Source organism: Ornithorhynchus anatinus, chromosome 10 (genome assembly GCF_004115215.2).
Source record: "Ornithorhynchus anatinus isolate Pmale09 chromosome 10, mOrnAna1.pri.v4, whole genome shotgun sequence".
NCBI classification, from domain to species: Eukaryota; Metazoa; Chordata; class Mammalia; order Monotremata; family Ornithorhynchidae; genus Ornithorhynchus; species Ornithorhynchus anatinus.
The window spans coordinates 2,848,894-2,867,856 of record NC_041737.1 but is presented as its reverse complement, the minus strand read 5'-3'; the positions used below and the strand labels follow the sequence as shown (position 1 = coordinate 2,867,856).

General features: G+C 41.9%; 1 protein-coding gene across 17 annotated transcripts in view; it reads right to left on the bottom strand.

Annotated features, from left to right (window-relative positions):
• The window catches only part of ADGRL3 (adhesion G protein-coupled receptor L3), a 609,412-nt gene that overhangs the window by 334,246 nt on the left and 256,203 nt on the right, over positions 1 to 18,963 (bottom strand). For all 17 annotated transcript variants that reach the window (XM_029072997.2, XM_029072999.2, XM_029072998.2 and 14 more), the window contains one exon: positions 11,896 to 12,138. In XM_029072997.2, coding sequence (XP_028928830.1) covers positions 11,896 to 11,950 — 55 coding nt within the window. In that variant the 5' untranslated portion in view covers positions 11,951 to 12,138. The remainder of the gene's footprint in view (positions 1 to 11,895; positions 12,139 to 18,963) is intronic.

Genomic DNA, 18,963 nt, shown 5'->3' with positions numbered 1-18,963 from the left:
AAAATTGCATTGTACAAGGCCCATGTCCTTCTGATGGTAAGGTTTTTGTCTCTAAGGTGTCAGCTGGTGATATGAATTCATTATAAATTTGGCTTCAGACCAAAAGGCCAATTTATTTTTTCAAATTGAGTAAAACCACAGTGCATTATTAGATTTCTTCGTCACCAGCATTCCTCAGCATATCCAATCGTGAGGTTTTTAATTAAACACGGCTGTTAGATTACAAGCCAAAATGACGGGGCAGATCTCAATTCACGCCAACCGAAAGGATACCCCAAATTCAGGCCAGTATCCTCTTTTGCCATCCCCAGTGCCTTAAAATGTACTCTCTTTCATCGTGCTGGAAAATGACTGAACTGGGAACGAATCGCCCCTGTTTCTGGGAACTGGTTGGGAATCTTTTTACTTCGGCTAAAAATGTTTGGTTTCAGAGTTTAGTTAAGTGAAAGGAGTGGCCCTCCTTAGCACACACAGCCAATTACGAATGCCACATGGACAAATTAGCTGAGGAGAAGCCACTGACACGCAAATGTACTTTGAGAGTTCAGTGAGTTCCACGCCTGCTGTGTTCAGGGCCATCACCCAGGGAAACGCGTGGATTTCTCTTCAACGTGATGTTTCATCAGAATCGATGTCTGGGTGCATGTTCCCAGCAGAGATGCAGACTTGCTAGCTGGCCCAAGGATGATCAATTCTGTGATGTTTCTGTTGTACCTACAGACGTAGCGTGCGATTGCTATTGGCGACCTACCTATCAGTTCAATAGAGTGTTTGTCTCCCTCCGCGGGGGCACCACGACCGAGTCAGGCCTCTTAGCAGCCTCTGCCTCATTTAGAAAGCAACGGCGGTCACGACAGCCTTCCTGAGGCAAGGCTGGCAGAGCTAAAGGTCCCGTATAAAGCAATACGGGGTCTTCCCCAGGGAGACAGCGGCACGTGTGATCACCGTGGGGGTCTCACGACCGGTCTTCGTTATTAAATCATGAGAGCTTGAGGGTCTCATGGCTTCCCCGATTCGGGATGATCCAAAAGATGAGTGTTGAACCAATAGCCCATTGTGGATCTGTAACTGGAGCTGCTTTGATGAAGAGTCCTGCTCTAATTCAAGCCGTGCCTATGATTACAATTTCAGAAGTGGCTCGAACAGCTTGGAGATGAGCAGTAATGTGGGAAGCGGACTACTTTTTCTTTTTATAAATACATTCCCCTCCCCCCCACCCTCCCATCACCTACATAAGCTAATCATGTCTGGGTTTTCTTTTTTTTTTTGGCATTATATCATCAGCTGTGCTCTAAAGCAGCCAGGAAATCAATCTGCTTTGCGCTTATCGGAGTAGAAAGAAGTAAGACAACACCATAAAATGTTATTTCGTATTTGCATTGAACTATAAACACGGTGCTTGTTTGCCGTGTGACCTTGGGCAGATCACTTAACTTCTCCGTGCCTCAGTTACCTCATCTGTAAAACAGGAATTAAGAATGGGAGCCCCGTATGGGACAGCGCCCGTGTCCAATCTGATTACCTTGTATCTACCACACCCCTTGGAACAACGCTTAGCACATAGTAAGCACTTAACAAATAACATTATTATTAGTTCTGACATGCTTGACACAGTTTATTACTTCACTTGAATTAAGTAGCAACAACTAACCAGTCAACCTGAGTAACTTCTGACATCCCCCTTTTTCTCTCTGGATGCCTGTGTAGGTTTTATCTTGTACCAACCCCAGCACTCAGCACAGTGCCTGACACATAGTAAGCACTTAATAAATACTTAGCATTTATATAGCCTTCCACCACCACGTTAGAGAGATAGGTGAAGTTGGTAGTTAATAAAGACTAATGCAGTGGTGATATGCATACCATGTACTGATGGCATTTATTTAGCACACAATGGGTGCAATGCACTAAAAATAAGCATGTGAAAAGTATAACAGAAGCACAAGGAAGCATGGGGTAGTCAGAGCATGGGCCTCGAAGTCAGAATCCCCGTTCCACCACTTGTCTGCTGTGAGACCTTGGGTGAGTCACTTAACTTCTCTGTGCCTCAGTTACCTCATCTGTAAAATGGGGATTAAGACTGTGAGCCCCATGCGGGACAGGGGCCATGTCCAACCCGATTTGCTTGTATCCACCCCAATTCTTAGTAGAGTATCTGGCACAAAATAAGTGCTTAACAAATACCATCATTATTATTACGTTCACTGTCCACAAGGAGGTAGTTCAGAAATCAACCTGCTATCAGTCAAGAGATTGGAAGGTTGGGAGTGGAGAACATATTAGGAACAGCTCCCCATGCAACTATGTAATTTCTAGTTTTATTTCTTAATCTAAAAAAATCCACAACTTTGTTATCCTCTCAATGTTCATAGCCAATTAAATGATTATTAAGCATTCTTGGCTTTAGGCCATAAGACAAACACTGTGCTTTTTACCATTACATGATCAATTGGGAAAAATTTAACAAATTAATAAGGCATCAATTTGTGTATAGCCTCAAATCCTAGAAGAAAGTGGGCTGGGTCCAGTATAAAATTATTCCATTACTAAATTAACTTTTCAACCACTCTCCTAGTCAGTGACCTAATCTGCAGATCTTCACCCATTCTTGCCATGAAATCTACTGCCTTGAAAGATTCTCTCAATAATTTGTCTTTTTTATGTCATTGCTCCTTTCCAAGGAAGCTATTTAAGCTGAAACTTGAGTTGCCTTTGGAGAAGATGAGCCCATTTCTAGCTTCATGATACAGCCAAAATTGGAGAGATTAAGCAAGGCCCAAAGTGGTTTGGTGTCAGAGGTATCAACTGGTCAATCAATCAATGGTATTTATTGAACATTTATCATATGCGGAGCAGTATAAGTACTTCAAGAGGACAATAGAGTCAACAGACCCAACGCTGGCCTCAAGGAGCATATCTTCTAACAGAGATAATGGGCTGACGCTACACTCTGCAGACCCCTATAGATATTTCCATTTATTTGCAAGGCTAAAGAAATATATCCTGACATTTTAAAGTGAGTGAATGTCATGCAGCATGCCAAGAAGGTAAGGAGAGGTCCAACCTGACAGGACTCCAACATTTTACTGTGTCTATTGCAGAGCGCCAGTCCTCTTTTGTTTTCAAAATTCTGAAGGAAAAGACCAGCTACTGGGGTCAGGCATGCATAAACCAACCTGCTGAGCTACCTAAAAACCTCTCTCCATAAAACAAAATCAAAATGCTTGGTAGAACCCAGTCAAGCAACATTTAATCCCTTACATCCGCTCTCATCTCTTGTCATGCCCATTTTCAAGAGGTAAAGCAATTTGGCCACAGTCATCCCGAGGATCCCGCAACTGTTTATTCCTGATGCCAGTTCATTCACTCAGTAGTATTTACTGAGCACTTACTGTGTGCAGAGCACTGAACTAAGTGCTGAGCTCACAGTGGGCAGGGAATATTCCAAAAGAAGAGTCCGGGACACAGGGATTCTGTCACTGATTTCCTCTCAAATCCTTTCTATTCTTTTGGGGCTATTCTACTGTAGGCATCATTAAGCCAGATTGTCAGTTTCTCTCATTTTCCATCCCTCCCATCCCTGTGATTCTCCCTCTGCAATTCCACAACAGCTTGTCGTTCTTATCCCCCTTTAAAGACAACTAGGATTTATGCTTAAGCGATGTCCAAGCCCTGGACACGAGGCTAATGAACAAGTATAGTGTACCTAGTGCAATATAGCTAAAGAAAAGGTATATTGTAAAAAATGTAAATTAAACTTTAAAGGTGAATTGCCATGTAAAAGTTATGGGCAATGATCAATTGACTGATTGAACACAAGCTAGTGTATCATTATTGATAACCTTCACATGGCAATTCACTTTTAGAAAGTTTAGTTTACATTTCCTATAGTATCTCTATTCTTAGATATCTATTGAGTGCTTACTATATAGAGAGCACTGTATTAAGCAATTGGGAGAGTGCAACACAATGAGTCAAAAACTTTCCCTGACCACAAGAAGCTTATAATCTAAAGGGAATTGTGTTGAATTGAAAAAAGTCTACCTGGCTTTCATCCTCAGGCCCGTTTAGTTGGATATGGCAACTTGGATGTCCATAAGGTTCCCCAATTTTAAACACTTTGACTGCTTAATTGCAAACTGGAAATCATAACTCCCAAAGCCTTTATCCCTGAGCACGTAAAAAAACTAATTTTTTTTTTTTGGACTCCTCCTCCTACCACAACAAGGAAATGAAGCGCTTCTGTTTTAAAAAGAGTATCCAGCGGTGATGACGACTCTAGGTTTGCAGTCGGAACAGACGGGGCTGAATCCCGGCGGGGAAATACAAACAATCCTTGTAGTAGTACTCTTCTATCCTAAACACCACCCCGCCCAACCCTTGAAGCATTATTTTAGCCATATGGGCTGCCTTACACAACATTCTTCCTCCCCGAAGAAGGATTACAGAAAACAAAGTTGTGTAACTGTTCAGGGCTCATTTCAGCATTAAACTCTGAAATTGTCAAGTGCTTAAAAGAGCCGAGAGAAATCATCTGATGCTTCTCTCTGTTCGTGGCTAGCTTTGACTTCTCAAAACTGGATCGAAGAAATAAGGCCAGCTCTATCTCCGGTCAAGCTTTTCACAGTCAAAGAGAAACCTCATGAACGGCACAACATCTGTATGCAGTAGATAAGTAACATGGCCACACTTTAGAGGCAGAGGTGTCAGGGGTTAAACAGCGAACCACCAAACCACCAGGAGTCAGAGGAGGGAAATTGGAGCCCTGCACTGGACTTGGAAGACAAATACATATATAGCTAGTATTCTTATTTTGTAGCTATAAGCGACACAACTCTTCTCCTTAGATAGTGTACCGTTGGAGTGCCAGAAGTCCTAATTCTCACCCATGTCTTCTTTCCCAATGCTCAGTACAGTGCTTTAATTCATTCAAACATGTTTACTGAGCACTTACTGTGTGCAAAGCACTGTACAGGGTGCTTGGGAGAGTACAACCTAACAGTAAACAGGCACATTCCCTGCCTACAGTGAGCTCTGCACCATAGTAAGCGATTAATTAATACTATCGCTACTAATACTTTCCATTTTCAATCCATACCTCGGAGAAAGTATTTGAAACAATTCCTTTGCGTGTATTCTCCCAAGTACTTAGAACGGCGATCTGCACACAGCAAGTGCTCAATAAATGACTGCTTGATTAATAATAAAAATATATTCATGAATGCCTTCCTAGATTCCTAAGCACTGTGCTACCACTCTAGGGTTGAGGCAGATAATCAGTTCAGATATAGGCTCTGTCCCATTGGGGCTTATAATCTGAGAGGGAGGGAGAGCATTTTATCACACCCCATTTTAAATCTGCGGATATAAAGGCACTGAGGGGGCTTATGACTGGCTCAAGGTCACAGAGTAAATCAGCAGCAGAGCTAAGATTCGAACCTGGGTCTTATGAATCCCAGAGAAGCAGCAACATGAGGTAGTGGAGAGAGTACGAGCCTGGCAGTCAGAAGATCCTGAGTTCTAATTCAGGCTCTGCCACCTGTCTGCTGTATGACCTTGGGCAAGTCACTTCACTCTGTGCCTCAGTGATGTCATCTGTAAAATGGGGATTGAGATCATGAGCCCCACGTGGGACGGGGCCTTTGTCCAAGCTGATCTGCTTGTATCCACTCTGGTGCTCAGAACAGTGCCTGGCACATAGTAAGGGCTTAACAAATACCTTAATTATTACTACTATTATTATTAATAAATACCATTGATTAATTGATCAGCTAATGGGAAGGCTGCAGGGTAAGCCATCTCTAACCTTGGTTGTCACTACTGGGAAAGAGTGCTCGCCTCATAATATCTTCACTATAAAAACCAGCAATACTGCTGCAGGTAAAACAAATTGCCTAGCCTAGCAAACATTATAAATATTTCAAGGATGATTAATCTCTTGAAAAAGAGAAGTTAGGCAGAAGCCTAGAAGTCATCTTGCCTATTTCACAACTAATAAAACCTGTCTCGTGTATTTCATTTTGACTCCACAGAAAGTTATGTAGTAAGAGGGGGGCAAGCGCACCATTCTATAGCCAACCCAGCCCTGTGACAGATATCAAAAAACAGCACTGATATTAAAAGCTGGCACTCTTACTAAATTAAAAGAAGCAAAAGGCAAATGCCTTGTTTGCCTTAAGCAGTACTCCAACACTTCACACAACTTGTAAGTGTGACTGTGGGCAAGTCACTTAACTTCTCTGTGCCTCAGTTACCTCATCTGTAAAATGGGGATTAACTGTGAGTCTCACGTGGGACAATCTGATTACCCTATATCTACCCCAGCGCTTAGAACAGTGCTCTGCACATAGTAAGCGCTTAACAAATACCAACATTATTATTATTATTATTGTAATGCAACGCTCCATATGAATTTGTTATACACCCCAGTTTTCAATGAACCCATAACAAGCAAAACATGCACATAAAAACACCCACCCACCAAACAAAATTATGCTCTTATTTATAGCTATTTTCTATACTTTTGCTGAGATGTCCATTCATTCATTCAATAGTATTTACTGAGTGCTTACTATGTGCAGAGCACTGTACTAAGCGCTTGGAATGTACCATTCGGCAACAGAGACAATGCCTGCCCAATAACAGGCTCACAGTATTCAATTTGCCGATTCAATTTTCTATTTTGATTACTCTATTGGTAAATATTTTTTATGTTGGTTTTCACTGTTAGAGAGTGATTTCCTTTCGGTCAAGGTTTTCTCACTTCTTTGCTTTGTACATCCCAAATACTTTATATTGTGACACTGTATCCAATGCAAAACCGGTAATACACACACTCATTCACTCTCTCTCCCCCTGCCTCAATGAGCACTTACTGTGTGCGGAGCACTGTACTAAGAAGTTGGGGTAGTACAATCTAACAGAGTGGGAGACACATTTCCTGACCATAATGTCTGTGTGAGAGCTCCCTCTCCCTCTACTGTTGACTTTACCAGCACCATTAGCAGCAGGTAACTCTGGGCTTTACAATCAATCATATTTATTTAGAGCTTTCTCTGTGCAGAATACTGTACTAAGTGCTTGGGAGAGTACAAAATAAAAGAACTGACAGACATGTTCCCTACCCACAACAAAGAAATACTTCTCAAGTTCTTTCCCAAGACCACCATAAGAATCAAGACTAACAGTCATTTCCATTTTCATTCATTCATTCATTCAATAGTATTTATTGAGCACTTACTATGTGCAGAGCACTGTACTAAGCGCTTGGGATGAACAAGTCGGCAACAGATAAGAGACAGTCCCTGCCGTTTGACGGGCTTACAGTCTAATCGGGGGAGATGGACAGACGAGAACAATGGCAATAAACAGAGTCAAGGGGAAGAACATCTCGTAAAAACAATGGCAACTAAATAGAATCAAGTCGATGTACAATTCATTAACAAAATAAATAGGGCAATGGAAATATATACAGTTGAGCGGACGAGTACAGTGCTGTGGGGAAGGGAAGGGAGAGGTGGAGGAGCAGAGGGAAAAGGGGAAAAAGAGGGTTTAGCTGCGGAGAGGTAAAGCGGGGGTGGCAGAGGGAGTAGAGGGAGAAGAGGAGATCAGTCTGGGAAGGCTTCTTGGAGGAAGTGAGTTTTAAGTAGGGTTTCGAAGAGGGAAGAGAATCAGTTTGGCGGAGGTGAGGAGGGAGGGCGTTCCGGGACCGCGGGAGGACGTGGCCCGGGGGTCGACGGCGGGACGGGCGAGACCGAGGGACGGCGAGGAGGTGGGCGGCGGAGGAGCGGAGCATGCGGGGTGGGTGGTAGAAACAGAGAAGGGAGGAGAGGTATGAAGGGGCAAGGTGATGGAGAGCCTCGAAGCCTAGAGTGAGGAGTTTTTGTCTGGAGCGGAGGTCGATAGGCAACCACTGGAGTTGTTTAAGAAGGGGAGTGACATGCCCAGATCGTTTCTGCGGGAAGATGAGCCGGGCAGCGGAGTGAAGAATAGACTGGAGCGGGGCGAGAGAGGAGGAAGGGAGGTCAGAGAGAAGGCTGACACGGTAGTCTAGCCGGGATATAACGAGAGCCCGTAGCAGTAAGGTAGCCGTTTGGGTGGAGAGGAAAGGGCGGATCTTGGCGATATTGTAGAGGTGAAACCGGCAGGTCTCGGTAACGGATAGGATGTGTGGGGTGAACGAGAGAGACGAGTCAAGGATGACACCGAGATCGCAGGCCTGAGAGACGGGAAGGACGGTCGTGCCATCGACGGTGATAGAGAAGTCTGGGAGAGGACCGGGTTTGGGAGGGAAGATGAGGAGCTCAGGTCATGTGCTCATGTGACACTTCGACATATGTTTCAAGCTAAGGGACTACAAATGGGATATGATATTTGATAATATCTGTCATTGAGCAAAAATGAAAAGGAAGAACTTGAAAAGTATCTCTCCATTGTCAGCAGGGAACATTTCCAACCAACTCATTTTGTACTCTCCCAAGCGCTTAGTACAATGCTCTGCACATATTAAGCAATAAATGATTAATTGTAAACCACTATCTTCAGGAAATGGAGAGCGGGCTGGCCTGTCCCATCAAGGCTCACCACACAGTGTAAGCTTAGGGTCATAATGAAAGAGCTCAGTTGGAGGCTTGCATGATATAGAACTAAAGGAAGTAAAGATCCCCTCAACCAAAAACTTAAAACGTGCATTAATGCATTCCCAACATCCCAAACTTGGGTGAAAAAAAGTGATAAAAACTCAAGAGGTACTTGATCAACTAGCAGTGTAAAAATGCAGTCAAACAGAAGTTCTTGAATTGGATTTTTTTTTGTGTATACACATGTAAATACAGTACTTAATTTTCCAAGTGTTCTCTTTTATATTGTATTCAACAAAGAGACAAAGAGGTGCTCTATACCAACAAAATAGAGAAGTCATTAGCATTAGATAATGACATCCATTTTGCATAGGTACACTGAAAGGAGATCTAATTACTTATAGTTCTTCAGAACGAGAGGCCTGAAGTACTTAACCCAAGGTACACTTTGCAGAGTCTGGTGGTCTGACGTGTTCATGAGTCATAAACACTTTCAGAAAAACCTGTTCTTTAAAATTCTCTGTTGTGATCGGGTACTGATCCATTTCTGGTACTAACGAATGCCGATTCTGATCTTGCCTAGTTTGGGATACTGGTTCCCTCATGGATATTTCAGAATTTACAGCTCTGGGTCCTTGTGGAAGTCCTTAATCCCATAGCTGCCTTGGGGATATGTCAAATCTAATCAATCCATCGATTGTACTGATTGCGTGCTTAATACTGGCTCTGCTACTTGTCTGCTGTCTGACCTTGGACAAGTCATTTCACTGGGCCTGTTACCTCATCTGTAAATCGGGGACTGACACCGTGAGCCCTGAGACTGCCCAACTTAATAATAATAATAACGTTGGTATTTGTTAAGCGTTTACTATGTGCCGAGCACTGTTCTAAGCGCTGGGGTAGACACAGGGGAATCAGGTTGTCCCACGTGGGGCTCACAGTCTTCACCCCCATTTTACAGATGAGGGAACCGAGGCACCGAGAAGTTAAGTGACTTGCCCAAAGTCATACAGCTGACAAGTGGCCGAGCCGGGATTCCAACTTGATTTGCTTGTATCCACCTCTGCATTTAGTTCAGTGACTCAGTTTCCTTATCTAGAAAATGGGAATACCTGTCCTCCCTCATACTTAGATTTGAGCCTCGATGTGAGGCAGGGACTGTGTCCGGCCTGACTGTTGTTTATTTCAGTGCTTAGGACAGCGTTTGGCATATAGGAAGTACTTAATAAATACCATTATTATAATAATTATTACTGGTAGCTTTATAGCACACAATCCAGAAAGCCTCATCTTTGATGCCCGGACTGTATCTCTCCAACTACCACATCAGCACTACTGCTCCAACACCAGACAAGTGCACTTGACCATAGGGAGGATTTCTGCACATACATATATGCTGATCAGACTCTACTGCGTCTATCACGAGTGCTTAGCCTGTAATAAATGCTTAACAGGTACCATTATTAATCATTATACTCTTCCTCTTATCTGCAATGATTTTGGTGCTGCCTCCCCTACTGAGACAAATTTGGATTTTCTACAAACTTATCAAAATGAGTCATCATGCAAAATAAAATGTCCCTTTTTCAAGAGTGTTTTAGTCATTCTCACTGTTTCCTAAAATGGGGGTAAAAGCACATTTGCTAATGAACAGAGGAGAAAAAAGGATTTGGGGCATTTTTCATTATGGGATTATGGAACCCAGAGGAACCCAGAGGAGGTATATTTGATAGTAACCTTTCAATCTTTAAAAGTCCATTATCGTTTTAGAAGTCCCAAAGCCATAAGGTATACTGAGAGCATTGTTTTACCTAATACTTCTGACACCAGGAGTTGCAAACATTTGACGTCTCTAAACCTCTACTCCCAATCCTAACCAAATCATTTCCATTCAGATACAAATGTCAAGCATCTGAACCAAACAGCAATATTTTTAAAGCGTTTAAAATGAATACATTATATTATGTACATATTGAATCCATATTTCTTGTTTTTTGTTTAATATGTGATATATAAATAAAATCTGCCCCATGGGATTGAAAGTCTTATAGGAGACGATATTTTTATTGGCAAATGTAGGTGAGGCTGATATGATTAAACATTGGCAAAAGGCTTTCAAGAGATGATGGGTCTCAAAAAGTATTTGGAATAATGCTTAAAAGAGGGCAGCACTTGCCAGATTTAATCACCTTGATGAATGGCAATTTCAGATTTTCGGTTGGCTTTGTTTCACGCATTTATCAGATGCTAATGTTACTGGCCTTTCTACCCTGCAGTGGAACACAGATTGCACTTATCTAGAAGAATTACAGAACTGGCATGGCTTATTGGACAGAGCATGGGCCTGGGAGTCAGAAAGACCTGGGTTCTAATCCTGGCTCCGCCATTTATTTGCTGCGGGAACTCAGGCAATTGACTTCACTACGCCACAGTTACTGTCAAATGGGGATTAAGACTGTGAGCTCATTAGGGAACATGGACTTATAGCTACCTCAGCACTTAGTACAGTGCCTGGCATATAGTAAGTGCTTAAATACTACCCAAAAATTAAAAAAAAAAAAAAGATACAGGCCTTAACTCAAGGAATTAACTTTAGAGCTAGAGAGAAGATATTTTACCCCCATGCTACAAATGAGGGTAATCTAAATGACTGATACGATATCACACAGGCAAACCGGGCACTAAAACTCAGGTAATTGATAGTGCAACCTAGTGGAAAGAGCACAGAACCGCCACTCAATAACTAAGTCGCTGGTGCAAAGTGGCCTAATAATAATAACAACAACATTTGTTAAGCATTTACTATGTTTCAAACACTGTTCTAATTGCTGGAGTAGACACAAATGAATCAGGTTGAACAGAGTCCCTGTCCCACATGGGACTCACAGTCTAAGTAGAAGGGGGAACAGATATTGAATCCCCATTTTACAGATGAGAAAATTGAGGCCAAGAGAAATTGAGTGACTTGCCCAAAATCACACAGCAGTCAAGTGGTACTTCTGGGATTAGAACCCAGGTCCTATGGCTCCCGGGTCAGTGCTTTTTCCAGTAGGCCACACAGTTTCTTTAAATATTCAAAATTCTTATGAAGGGGCGGGGCCATATCATAGCTGCTGAAAAGCAATGCTCAGTCCATTAAGAATGCAGCTTTGTCCCCATTTTTCCGAAACTGAAACTTCTTCCAAGCCTTCAAAATTCATGGATGGTAAGAATTCAACCTCTGAGTCCTCATTCTGAATTTCAAACAGGACATCTTACAACACCTGATTATAAACGGGAAGAACACCCCCTGCCCAAATCCCTATCATTTTCTTACCATGAATTACTGGTGCTAAGAGCATCATGAAGAATAGCAGCTGTGATGACCGCATGGCTGTGGACGATATCACTGGAAGGTTTCTCGGCAATGAGTGTCTTTCAATAGTGAAATGAAACAAGTGTCCGTCTGTTCCCACTTCTGCACTTCGCCAGGTAGATGACTACTTAAGAAAAAAAAACTCCCTTAAAAAAAAAAAAAGGATACAATCCCACGAAAATACGAATATCCAGAATCCGAGACCTACAAATAGAAAAAAAAAAGCTTGATCAGTAACAAGACAGCAATATATCACTCCAAGAAAAATGACACGATTGATAAAGGCTATTTAAGTCTACTTTTCCCCGGTTCAAACATCTGGAAATCTAGTTCTTATTTAATTGACTATATTGTAGCACAGTCAAGGCTACTGAGCTATAGACCGTGAAGCTGACTTGAACTTGGCACACATTACTACATTAACTGTGGTACTGCAAGGGGTAAAAAGGGACATCTTTAGTTTCCTGATCTATTCTCGGGACACTTTATTTCAGCAGTAGAATGGCTACCTTTAATTCTTTTAGTCCATCGATAGTATCTGCAGAGTACCTACAGGAGTACAGACTTCTATACTAACTGCCTGGGTGAGTACAATAGTTAGTAGTTAGGACCTCTGGCCTCCAGGTGCTTACATTCTAGCAGGGATATCCTAAGCCCCACTGAGGGTTCTGTTGATTTGAAAAGCCTGCAGTGCTGCACACCACTCATATTTTCCAAGATAAAATGGTAACCATTTCAGGCCGCTATCACAACCTAAGATAAATCCGACCAAGACACCACTTGCCTCATGAGTCATTCGGTATGTGACATTTTTTTTTTTTTTTAGATAAAGCAAAACTTATAGCCCGGAGATCTACCTTGCCTTACCAAGACACATTCTGACATGTGAATAAGCACACTTTCCCCAAATTCCCTTCAAATGCAGCCTATTTCTTTTTTCTTTTTGACTATCTCAGTTCAGGCAGCTGAAAAGTCAAGTGGTTTACTACTTTATTCACTATTTTTCTGTCTTGCCTACAATAATGATTACAGGAGAGGAATACACTATATCAGAAGAACACATATGTGACTAGAGGGAATGAAAGTAGCCCTGCATTTAATTTGCAGAAATTTCTCTCGTAAGCGTAATGTTTAAAGGAGAGGAATGAAGAACGGCAATTTATGTACGGAGGAGATGAGTTTTCCGGATTCACTTAAAGAGCTCCCTCAGATATTTTAAGGTCTCATATTAAGTCTTTTGAAAACCAAATTATTGAGTGCTTTGAACCTAAAAGTCTCTCTGGATTCCCCATTACCCATTTAATGGGCAACTCACAGGACTGGGACCCATGAATCCTTTCAGTATGGGACAGGCTGCCACATAATATGAACAAATTAAAAAAGGGTCTCCTGTGACTATCCACAAGATATTCTCTTATTAATCTCAGCAAGGAAGAGTGCTTTCTGAATCATTACGGCAATCTTAACACTCAAAATTCCTCATTCCACATAAATAGCTGAATTGCCCCTGTTGTTTCTCTTTGCCCAAAGTGTTGTATGATTTTATCATCAGCTCTCTTTTGCACTACTAATCAATTTCCTCAGATTGTGTTCTCTTGAAGCTTAGGGTGTCTGCCTACCTTTTTTTTTGACTCAATGCTTGAGTAGTTCTGTACAGCCAAGAACTCAGGTATTCACCCATCCCACCCAAACCTTCAGCACTTAGGTACATATCTTTAAACGCTGTTGTTTCTTACTATTTGTAATTTATTTTAATGCCCATATACACCACTAGATTATAAACTTTTTGACGACAGGATTTGCATCTTCTAACTCTACTGTATTAGTACAGATGCACTCGATAAATCTTACTCATTGCAAGTAAAGAACACGACAGAGGTTTGGGCTCCATCCATCAACCAATAGCATGTGTTGAGCAACTACTGAGTGCAGAACACTATATTAAGCACTTTGGAATGCACAATGGAAATTAGTGAATATGGTCCCTGCCATATGGAGTTTAAGATGTAGGGAAGACAGAAAGGAGGAAGCAATGAAGCATATAAGCTCATAAGTGCAATGGGGGTTTGTAAATTCTCAAGAGGTGCAAAAGTGCTGAAGGGGCAGATGGAAGAATATAAAGTGAGGAGGAAGGAAATTGATTTGGGGAAGGCTTCCTGGAGGAGATGGGATTTCAGAAGGGCTCTGTAGATGGGGAGAACTGAGCTGTTTTGAAGGGGAAGGGTTTTCCAGGCCCGGGAAGGGATGTGAGCAAGTGGTTGACAGTGGGAAAGACAAGATGGAAGCCTAATGAAGAGGGTACTTTGGGAGGAAGGAAGAGTACTAGCTGGAGTCTTCCAGATAATGGGCATTTGTCCCTACCAGAGCCAACAATAGGGGAGCCACAGGGTTCCAAACCACTGGAATAAGAGGAAGAGTACAGAGGATGGAAATTAGCTCAAGAGGGGAGAGATTTTCTAGAGACATATCCAATTTCAGCTCCTGTCCAGTCTCACCCTCATCAAGATAAGGATTTAGTCTTTCAATTGAACTGGGAAATGGGATGTGGATTTTTTTTTTTTATCACTGCATCACGGCTGAAAAGATTTTAATCAAAAATGAATGATATTTCATATAAACTTTACTTTTATTCCTGGTATTATGCAATTACTATGTGCCAAACACTGGGGTTAAAAAAAAAAGTTCAGACACAACCCCCTGTCCTACATGGGTCTCAAGATCTATGCAGGAGAGAGAGGAAGCTTTGAATCCACTTTTTACAATTAAGGAAACTGAGGCCCAGAGAATCTGTGACTTGCCCAAGGTCACAGAGCAGGTAAGTGAATGCATTGACATTAAAACCCATGTTCTCTGACTCTCAGAACCGGGCTCTTTTCCACTAGCCCAAGTTGCTTTTCAGTGGTCACTATGTGCTAAGCATCAGGGTAGATCAAAGTTAATCAGATAAGACCCAAGCCCACAGTTTAAGAGGCATGGCCATTTGTTCAGACACACTGTACATGAAGGATCACCGCAGTGCAGAACAGCTAAATCTTTCCAGATCACTTGATTTCAGAACCGCATTACCCAGCTCAGGCCCCATAATCTCATCTTATCCACATCTTTGCTGCTCCCCTGGTTGTGAAGAGACTGGGCTGAACTCCACAAAGAGAAAGATGCCATAAAATGGAATAAAGGGGGTTCCAGATTTAATAATGCAACCAGTCTTCCAATTCTCTTACATCATACTCTCCCAAATGCTTACTTCAGTGCTCTGCACACAGTAGGTGCTCAATAAATACTACTGATTGTGTGTCTGTTGTATTGTTATACTGTAGTCTCCCAAGTGCTTAATACAGCGCTCTGCACATAGTAAACTCTCAAATACGATTGACTGACCATTGATTGAGTGGCTGACGATGGAAAATGTGAGATCTGAAAAAGAATAAAAAGCATCCCTGGCAGAAGAGATGGCATGAGATGGTTGGGAGGAGTGTACGAAGGGGTTGAAGATAGTGGGTGGAGAGAGAGATAAGTAATGGAGAAAAATCTGGAGGACAGCTCTGAAGACAACAGCTGGGTTTACTGCCTAGATGGGAGGGAGATGTCAGTTAATAAGAACTTTTCCTTTTACAAGTAGTATGAAATGCAAGAGATGGAAAAAGGGAACCAGGTGAAAGATTCCTGTAAATTTTGTCAAGAATGACCATCGATCCCCACTGTGACTTCCACCATCATCTTTGTCTATCACATGCTCAACTGCCTGAGTGGTAATAGAGGACACTGGGCAGTACATAGCTCCGCCCAAATGTCTAGCACTTTAACAGCTAACCAGACAGGCAACAATGACGATATTCGCCCAGAAAATCAGAGAGGCAAATATAATAAATCTGATGGCAGCCCAAGAGCCAGATCCATTCATACAAAAATTTAACAATATATATCCTGACTAATAAATGTCTACTGTTTCTCTAGCGGAGGGAATGTAAACGAGAAATTGGTTGTTCGGGGAAGATAAACTAATTTCAGAAAAGAACTGAAGTTTAAGGGGGTTTTCAAGAAAAATTGGACATCAGCAAACAAACAAAACATTCATTTCTCAATCACCAGCAGCCTGGGCCATTTCTCTTCTAGATAATGAGTTTTTCAATGTGGTGTGTTCACAAGGGCTGGTGTCATTGAACTGAAAAGTGGAAATATTTCTCCCAGTTCTGAGCATATGATAGATCCCGTTGTTTATTTCATGGCACCTAGCACAGATTTATGTGACATGAGTGACATTGCTAACTGGATCTGGAGTGGAAGATTGGGCCGAGATCAGCAGAGGCTCAGCCAAAAGGTGCATTTGTTGCAGAAGAGGCTAGAATTCACTCATTAGGAACCAAGAAGAAATCACTTGCAAGAAGGCTTATTTCCCAATCGTCTTTCCAGTTGTGATCCTGAGTCTCCTACCATGCTCCACCCCCACCAGCCATCCTGCATTAAAGCTGAAGCCATTTATACCCGAGTCACTTGCAAAACCCACCAGGTACCCAGACTGATGAGAAAATCAGAAAACTAATAACAGGTTATTAGTTGTGACCCAAATAAGTTGTGATCTTGGAGTAGGATACTAGGAAATGTATCCTTGGATAAAGAGAAGCAGCATGGCTCAGTGGAAAGAGCCCGGACTTGGGAGTCAGAGGTCATGGGTTTGAATCCCGGCTCTGCCACTTGTCAGCTGTGTGACTATAGGCAAGTCACTTCAGTTCTCTGTGCCTAAGTTACATCATCCATAAAATGGGGATTAAGACTGTGAGCCTCACGTGGGACAACCTGATTACCCTGTATCTACCCCAGTGCTTAGAACAGTGCTCTGCACATAGTAAGCGCTTAAATACCAATATTACTATTATTATCCTTGGAAAATGCCCATATGAACTGATACCCAACTCATGTCTAGCAAGTCCTCCCCAAAAATGTAAGGCCCGAACGCAATCAAAAGTAAATCTTCCACCAATTCTTTTCTACTGAAGTCTGCCAAGCATTTTTTAAAGTGCTACACACACATTAAGTACTCAGTAAGTACAACTGATTGATTTGTTATAAAAAAATCTCAAAACTAACCGATATTTATTCAAAGCCCAAACAAGTCACCATGAAGGAATTATGGTGTTCGTCATGAGAAATCTTAGATATGTTTTACTGGACAAAGATAAAAGGATCGTGCAGTCCTATCGCTGGACAGAAGTCCATTCTCAGCATGCAAAATTAACAGAAGGCAAAAGGAATGAAAAATACACCCCGTAGTTCCTAATTCAGCTTTTCAAGTTTTTCCAAGCTGCATAAGTACAAGTGTTTTGATGGCATTAAAAGAAAATCACTTTGTCTTGCAGAGACCTTTGTAAGGGAAAATACAGGGTTCCTTTTTCTGATAAATCAGTCAATCAATGGTATTGAGTTTGAGTGCTTACTGTGTATAAAGCACTATACTAAGCACTTTGGACTGTGCGACTGAGTTGGTAGGCACGTTCCCCGCCCACAAAGAGCTTACAGTCTAGAGTGGATGATGGACATTAATATAAATTAATAATTTACAGATATGTAAATAAGTGCTATGGGACTAAGGATGGGGTGAATGGATGGGGTGAATTCCAAGTGTCCAAGAGATACAGATACAAGTGCATAAACATAGAAGGAAGAGGGAGTAGGAGAAAAGAGGGCATAAATGTGGAAGGTCTCTGGGAGGTATGACCCTAATAAGACTTTGACAGCACAGAGGGTGGTGGTCTGGCACATATGGAGGGGGAGGAGGAAGTACCAGGCCAGAGGGAAGATGTGAGTAAGGGGCTGGCGATGAGATAGATGCCATAAATGCTTATCTCGGAGGAGATACAGCGATATCGTGTTCCTCTCCTATAACTAGTGCTTTGTGTATTCCTCCATATTTCACTAAGACCTCCACCCCCACATTCCTTCAAATTTATGCACTGTCAAACACCGCGAACTGCATTACGTACTGCTCTTCCAATGGCCCAAAACCTGTGTGGGCAAGTGAGCCAACTATATGAAGAGAGCAGACCATCCAGAAGAGATACCCGATGGAGAACGCCCCAGTACTGAGTATTTTTGCCTCGCCTTCCCAATTCATACTGAAAGAAAAATAGGCAGCCTAATTTTCGCTATCATCGACCAATGCTATTTTATGACTGGTTCACATTCCTCCACGATTAGATGTCGAAACGACCCGATAGTACTTTCATTAACCAGCCAAACACTAACCCGCAAGCCACCTAGGTCAATTACAATTTTAATGATAGAATCCCTTTGATAATTGACTCACAGCAAAATAGTATACATTTTCACAAATACTAACCTATTTTAATTTAAAACAGCTTCCCTTTTCGGATAACCACCGCAAATATTTGTATCCCATCTGGGCATAGAGCTCCGTGTACGAACCAGACCAATCAATAGAAACCAAAGACAGATAGTCCTGTTAATTTTGAAACGTTTTAAATGAATGAGGCTGGAGCCTATATTTCAGCTACAAAATGAAATTATGACTATACCTTTTATATGAAGACTCTAACCATTCATCACTCATAAGCAAGCTTTGCAATCATTCCCTGATTTACTGAACAGTGTCCCAAACCACTACAGCCACAATAATTGGGACTTAAAGAAAGTTTTCTCTGAGGGGCTCTTTCCAGAATCTTGACATGTTCTGCCCCGATTCATTTTTACAGGGAAGGGGAAAAGACGGATGACAGATGAGGTCAGAGGATCTCAGAGCTTCCCTCACTGTACTTCCAAATAGCAATCCACAGCCGGTATCTTGGGAGCCACTTGAAGCCTGATTCTTAAGGTTTCAAAAAAGAGGGAGGGATAAATACCGCTTTAAAACTGTGAACTTTACTATGGGGAGAAAAAGGCTTATTTCCACACCTGAAATAGCCATTAATGAATACAAAAAAAATCCACTATTATAACCCTTGAATATAAATACCCGGAGGTTGATGTGACTAAATATAAATGCAATCACATAACTTCCGAGCATGTAGTACAGGA